The 7,287-nt window shown below is 37.9% G+C and overlaps 1 protein-coding gene across 1 annotated transcript; it reads left to right on the top strand.

Moving 5' to 3' along the window:
• Positions 1-132: 132 nt before the first annotated feature.
• On the top strand, positions 133-6,965 carry LOC110444913 (pre-mRNA-processing-splicing factor 8-like; the record flags this gene model as incomplete). The annotated part of the gene is made up of 10 exons (XM_021489263.1): positions 133-232; positions 1,400-1,535; positions 2,133-2,302; positions 2,657-2,786; positions 3,470-3,616; positions 4,116-4,276; positions 4,797-4,988; positions 5,520-5,757; positions 6,171-6,299; positions 6,777-6,965. Coding segments are annotated over exons 1-10 (1,578 nt in total), but the record flags the coding sequence as incomplete, so codon positions are not given.
• Between the last annotated feature and the right edge of the window lie 322 nt (positions 6,966-7,287).

The raw sequence follows: 7,287 nt of genomic DNA, 5'->3' as shown, positions 1-7,287 counted from the left end.
CTATGGGTGCTTTGTTTACATGTCTCTGAGTAAATACTGAAGTTACGTGACATCTCATGATAAACCGAGAATGTTAAAATACTAGATGTGATACAATCAACTGAAGCTGTTCTGAGTTTAGAGTGTTTTACCGTTACAGATATGTGATGCCATGGGAAAGTGAGTTCATTGACTCGCAGCGAGTGTGGGCCGAGTACACCCTGAAACGACAGGAAGCCAATGCTCAGAACAGGTGAGTATTTAAATGTCTCCTATCAAAACTGATTCAATAGAAGTGCTGATGTTTCAAATTCATTAGATACAGGTTTTTTTACCCAATGAAAGAACTGCAGCGCTGTCCAAATTGAAGCAAAGTCATTATCACTAGTTTGATTTCATAGGCACAAATAATTTCTGAGTGTAGTAAATATTGTTTTGTTAATTACCTGAGATGGGTATGCGACTTGCTATAAATCTACTGTACCAGTGTTTGTGCTGTGTGTGTGGGTGGGGGGTTAGACAGACCTGACTGTATGAATTTTTAGAGACCAACATGACGTCTATTTGGCTGTAGATCCACTGTGCTTCTGTGTGTAGTTCAGTTTTACAATCAGCCAGACAGTAACACCAGTGTATTTGACTGTGCAGCATTTCATTGTCTGTATGGCCTCAATATGTTGGTAACACAGATTTTGTAGAATGAGACTTTACTTGTCGTCCTTGTCCTAAAATTATATCTCTTGATTTGTTCACAATATTTTCTGATATTTGTGTCATTGTAACTTCTGGGAAATGATAGTGTTGTGGGATATTTTAATGGGTAATCAGTTATAGTCATAATCAATAATTGGTTTGTAATGGCAAGTAGTAAACTGATTGATGATCAATTGCATAATCAGTTCATAATTCCATTGGACTGAATTCTTAAACAATGTGAGATTACTATTTTTACATCAAGACAAAGTTATTAACTATGCATTGGATTTCATTCTTTATAATGGATGAATTATAATTACAGTTTTGATTTTTTTCCTATTTTACCATCAATCATATTATTATCAAAATCACAAAAAGACATTTCTTTCAATGCATACTTTACATTGCTCATTCACATTTGACATCTGAGTTCAGTAATGAACCACTTCGATTATGGAATTTGTAATAGATTAACGGAATGGGACAGGGCAAACCTACTATCAGCCCATTACTATTGTATCGTTCCGTTCAAGTCTCAAGTGTCTAATCCTCTGTTGTGTTCTGTAATGAAACTCTTGATGATTCGGTAAATACCTTTGATCACAGCAGAATATCCTGACAAAGCTAAACAGATACTTTTATCATTGATACGATAAATCCTGAACATCATCATTTTAGATAAATTGTTATCACATAAACTGACTTTTAAATCTGTGTCCTGTAGGCGTTTGACCCTGGAGGACTTAGAAGACAGCTGGGACCGTGGAATCCCAAGGATCAATACTTTGTTCCAGAAGGACCGACACACACTCGCCTACGACAAGGGATGGCGGGTCCGAACCGAGTTCAAAGCCTTCCAGGTACTGCACAGATAAGATTTTTTGTAAAATTATGGCTGTAAATGAAATTCAGAAATAATTTAACTCTGACCTTTTCCCTTTCAAACCGACATAAAGAAGTATGGTCCATACATTAAATTGCATTATGCACAATAATACAAAACTTCTACATTTTGCCACCAGTTCAGAAAAATGTTGGCAGCGTAAAGGGGTTTGACAATACAATGTGATGGAATTGTTCAGAAAAAGGGAAGGGGGACATTAAAAGATGTTGAATGAAATGAGAGGAATTACATTTTGGTTTTATTGTGCTTTTGATAAATTTGTTATTAAGAAGTATTTACTGCAGCATAATGTAGAACATAGCAGGGTTGTGTATTGATGAAAAAGATTCAAATCAAAGAACATGTAATGACAGATAATTGAGTACATTACGATGATCTACTAGCCCCAATGCTAGAAATGTAGGGTTAATAATTATGCTATGCTAGACAATTTTGGTCACGCATGATTAGCTACTCTTGATACACCTTTGTTCATACATGGTGGTTTCTCCTGACAGGTACTGAAGCTACTCTTGATACACCTTTTTTCATACATGGTTGTTTCTCCTGACAGGTACTGAAGCAGAATCCATTCTGGTGGACGCATCAGCGACACGACGGGAAGTTGTGGAACCTGAACAATTACCGCACAGACATGATCCAGGCTCTAGGGGGCGTGGAGGGAATTCTGGAACACACACTCTTCAAGGGGACATACTTTCCAACCTGGGAAGGTCTCTTCTGGTAAGCTGAAGGAAAGGGTGGATTGAAATCTTTAACTAAAAATTATTTTTATGTTTAAAAATAATTTGCCAAACGAAGTTTAAATAAAAAATCAGATTCCAAGAAAATGCAGTGTGGAAATTTAATCCGGCAGTGATTTTCACTGAAAGAAAGAAGAAATTTTGATTTTGAAATAAGTCTTCTATACTAAGAATTTAACAACCAGCAAATATGTAGTGTCACTTAGATAGGAATTTAGGCAGTCATCAAATAACATCTTTCAGTTTAAGGGGCCATTATGTATCAAGTTTATCTCAGACAACCCAACAAACCTGATTGTGAAATCATTTTATACTGTAATTGTGCACCCCACAGGGAGAAGGCCAGTGGATTTGAAGAGTCGATGAAGTATAAGAAACTTACGAATGCCCAGAGGTCTGGTCTCAACCAGATCCCCAACCGTCGCTTCACACTGTGGTGGTCCCCAACCATCAACAGGGCCAATGTATGTATATATATAACTGACTTTGTTGCTGTTATAAGATCATGATACTTGATATTCCTTTGAATATGTGGTAATTACCTTACTTGTTTCTCCACATGCTGTAGCTGTGGCAATCCCCAGTAATAAACAGGACCAAAGTTTTTCGCACCTCAGAGATATCCCACGTCATACCCCATGCCAGATTTGTTTCTTTCTTGTCCGATCTATCTGGTACATTTACGTGACATTTAGTGGAAATTTTAAACAGTGACGTATTCATCCGTGCTTAAACTGCTCCAAAATGACCAGCTGCATTATACATATTCTGTTTTGTCGTTATATGTATTGTTTTGATGTAAATTATGTAGTTAGATTTCTGATGTTTTAGATAAAATATAATCTACACTGTCAAATACGTTGTCTTCTTTGTAAAGACGGACTACATTTTTATACGGTTTATCTCAGTCTCGGGCTAAGATTCTGTAACATCCTAGTCTAGGCTTACGCCTCGGTTGGGACTATGTTACAGAATCTTAGCCCTGGACTGAGATAACCCGATCTCGGTAAGTTACAGGTAATAGATTTTATTAATGTATCTAACACCCCTACTCCCTTGATATTAATAAAACCTGCTGAAACCTTCCTTGAAATGAATTGTTAGTTTTAATCGTTGTCATGCTCTGCTACTTCTTTCCCTTCCACAGGTATATGTAGGCTTCCAGGTACAGCTCGACTTGACAGGTATCTTCATGCACGGCAAGATTCCAACCCTGAAGATCTCACTCATCCAGATCTTCCGTGCTCATTTGTGGCAGAAGATCCACGAGAGCGTAGTTATGGATCTTTGTCAGGTACGTTTCCCATTTTATCATTGCTCTTTCGATGCAAATTTTTGAAATATTGAAGCATCTTACTGCTGTTGTTATCTTTTACAATGTTTGTCAATTTTTATCAATTTCAATTTTTTTCTATAATAGTATATGATAATTTTTGTATGTGTACAGTTTTTAACCTTTGACTATTCAGTTTCCTTTTGGTGTTGTTAAGTTTCGCGTTTGTCCCTTGTTATTGTTGTCGGGGCCCGATATGACAGTCACTTTTCTGTATGTGGTCTACTCTTGTCCCTGTATGCCTGTCCCCCCATAAGCAAACATTCCGAAAAATTATTTGCTACACCACTGGTTACAGCTGCCTTTATGTGATTGTCTGTCTATGCCCCCCCCCGGTGAACCACTTTGTCAAAGAGTGATCATTTCTGGTATGAGTTGAAAAGTATAATTTTCAAATCATTGTTGTCTCTCAGCAAGCTGGACTTGAATACAAATGATCAACCTAAATTTCTGTTTGCAGGTGTTTGACCAGGAACTAGATGCCCTGGAGATTGAGACAGTCCAGAAGGAGACCATACATCCACGGAAGTCGTACAAGATGAACAGCTCATGTGCCGACATCCTCCTGTTTGCTGCTTACAAGTGGAATATGTCCAAACCCTCGCTCCTGGCCGACTCCAAGTATGTAAAACGCACCACTGTGTTTAGAAACATTACTGATCAGCATATAGCTTAATGTGAAGAAGACAGTAGGTTTAAGACGAGGAAATAATATAGGAAATAATATGGTATTTAATAGGCTTAAACTGCTATTTTTCATCAATTATTTTGCATTGAGATATAAAAAGTGATCTTGAATTAAGTTTTTAAAAATATGATACGTTGATTAAGATTAATAGGCTAAAACCATTATTATATTAGCTGTTTTGCTTTCAATTTGCTTTACTTTACAACGCGTTTTTTTAACTAGAACAGATATAAGCATGCAGGGATCTGAATGTTTGAGGAAATAGGGTTACCCAGTGAAAACTTTACCCATATTGGAGAAAGGTGAAAGGCTAACCACTGTGCCTTCCCACTTCTGCATTGAGATGTACACTGACACATGAAGTTTTCCTGTAGAAACGTAAAGTTTGACCGATGTTTTGTGATCCTGATGCTATTAAGATGTATGTATGATGACGTTGTGCTGTGATTGTAGAGATGTGATGGACAACACCACGACCCAGAAGTACTGGCTGGACATACAGCTGCGTTGGGGCGACTATGACTCGCACGACATTGAGCGCTACGCCCGAGCCAAGTTCCTCGACTACACGACAGACAACATGAGTATCTACCCGTCTCCAACAGGTCTGCTGATCGGCATCGACCTGGCCTACAACCTGCACAGGTAATCATAGTTGTGCCAATCATAATTGAACTTAGTAGTTGTATTTACTTTAGAAATACAAAACAACTCATGAGCTTAGATACCAAGAGATACAAACAGACTTGACATCAGATCTAAAATGTGAACTGCATTGATGTCTGCTTTGATGTGTTAAACTCTCTATGCTTTGGGGCAACCAGTGTCAGATTGGATCTTACAAAGGAATTATTTTGATATTGTTAATCTTTCAGTGGCCTGAAGTGAAAATATTGTTTTATTGTGGCAAATCTGTCTGTCTGTAGGTCAATTCAAATCTAACTTTGTCTCTGTACATAAGTTCAAAATAGATATCAGTTTCCATTGTTGTTTTTGGCAACACATATAGGTTTGCAAATCATTATTGAACTTATTTTTAATCTTAATCTTTCAAGAAGTATGAAACTTAATTACTTTAATTGCCTTTACTTTCTTTAATAGTTTCTCTTTTTCCAGGGCTTAAGAACGATGACAAGATAGGAATTGTTTTAAACATGCGTTTACTTTCTCCTACAGTGCTTATGGTAACTGGTTCCCTGGCTGTAAGCCCCTGATCCAATCAGCCATGGCCAAAATCATGAAGGCCAACCCTGCGCTGTATGTGCTTCGGGAGCGCATCAGAAAGGGCCTGCAGCTCTACTCGTCTGAGCCCACAGAGCCCTACCTGTCCTCACAGAACTACGGCGAGCTCTTCTCCAATCAGATCATCTGGTTTGTGGATGACACCAATGTCTACCGAGTCACCATCCACAAGGTAGGTCAGAGGTCACCATGTAAGGAGTAGGTCAGAGGTCACCATGTAAGGAGTAGGTCAGAGGTCACCATCCACATTGTATGCTATAACGCTTTAATTTATTGGCTAAAACACAAGGTTTGTTACTTAAAATATTCAAAGGGTTTTAATTTTCAATCAAGACCATAAATAGCCCTCAATAACTCTTTCAGGAGGATGACTAATTTGCAGTGTTTATAGCAAAAATACTGATGTTCCTTCGTATTGATTTGATGAGTTTAAGACATCAACATATATCATTTCAGATAATAAAGACAAATCATGAACTAACCCAGCTTTCATAACTACAAAACACTGATTTACAGATTTCACATACTAATGATAATGAAGTAATGAAAACCGTTACATGACTAAATGTTCTTCCAATTTCACAGACATTTGAGGGAAACCTTACAACCAAGCCTATCAACGGTGCCATCTTCATCTTTAATCCCCGAACTGGTCAACTTTTCCTCAAGATCATTCACACGTCGGTCTGGGCTGGACAGAAACGTCTCGGACAGGTAGGGCACAAGCGGTCAATTAAATATCGTCAAACAGAAGAAAAGATCTGTTTCTGGTCAGGTTTCCTTGTTTTTTATCCTGATATAGGAAAGGGTAACAAAATGATGGCCGTCCCACTTTATTTGGCGTCGTCCCATAATATAACAGATGTAGTATTTTAGTTTGTGGTCTGTGTGATCTATTGAATGTGACAAGAAAAACAATTCACTGCATTCTCATTTTCAAGGTTTTATACTGCCAAGAACATCAGAAAAGTAAACTGTCCAAAACTGAGCATGTTAACCAGAAATGGTTCATGTCTATACATTTGGGGTCTAATTAAACCTTTTCCAAATACCTAAAAATAAATTCAATTTTATGTCTCAATATTCCTTATGTGTATCTTATTACAAGGACTGCAGAAAATCCCACAATCTACAAAAATAAAGAAAAAATCCCTGTGTGCACAATAATGCAAATATTATTTGGTTTGACAGTTGGCCAAATGGAAGACCGCAGAGGAAGTAGCTGCCCTGATTCGTTCCCTCCCAGTGGAGGAGCAGCCCAAACAGATTATTGTCACAAGGAAGGGTATGCTGGACCCCCTCGAGGTTCATCTCCTCGACTTCCCCAACATTGTCATCAAGGGCAGTGAACTCCAGCTCCCCTTCCAGGCCTGTCTCAAGGTATGTGGTCAATTTAAAGTTGATTTAGTGTGATGGAGATGTCGATAGTCATGTCCTCATTGTCTGTATACAAGTTCACAAGTGATGGTACCATCAGTTTAAAATGTATTGTCACTATCAGGAATATTTTGTCATTTCCTTCTATAAAATGACATTGTGCAGTGTGCATTTCAAAGTTCAAAGTTTGAGTGTTTGACGAGAGAAACAAAATAACCTGCTCAAATCACGTGGCAATCAGCAACCATTTTGGACGTTTGGAATATTTTGATTTTGATGAAAAGTCTTGCACATGCATATGATATATTTCTGCTTGCGTTTGATT

The sequence above is a fragment of the Mizuhopecten yessoensis genome, unplaced genomic scaffold (assembly GCF_002113885.1).
Source record: "Mizuhopecten yessoensis strain PY_sf001 unplaced genomic scaffold, ASM211388v2 hete_36188314, whole genome shotgun sequence".
NCBI classification, from domain to species: Eukaryota; Metazoa; Mollusca; class Bivalvia; order Pectinida; family Pectinidae; genus Mizuhopecten; species Mizuhopecten yessoensis.
The sequence above is the reverse complement of the archived record's forward strand: the minus strand, read 5'-3'. Positions and strand labels throughout refer to the sequence as shown.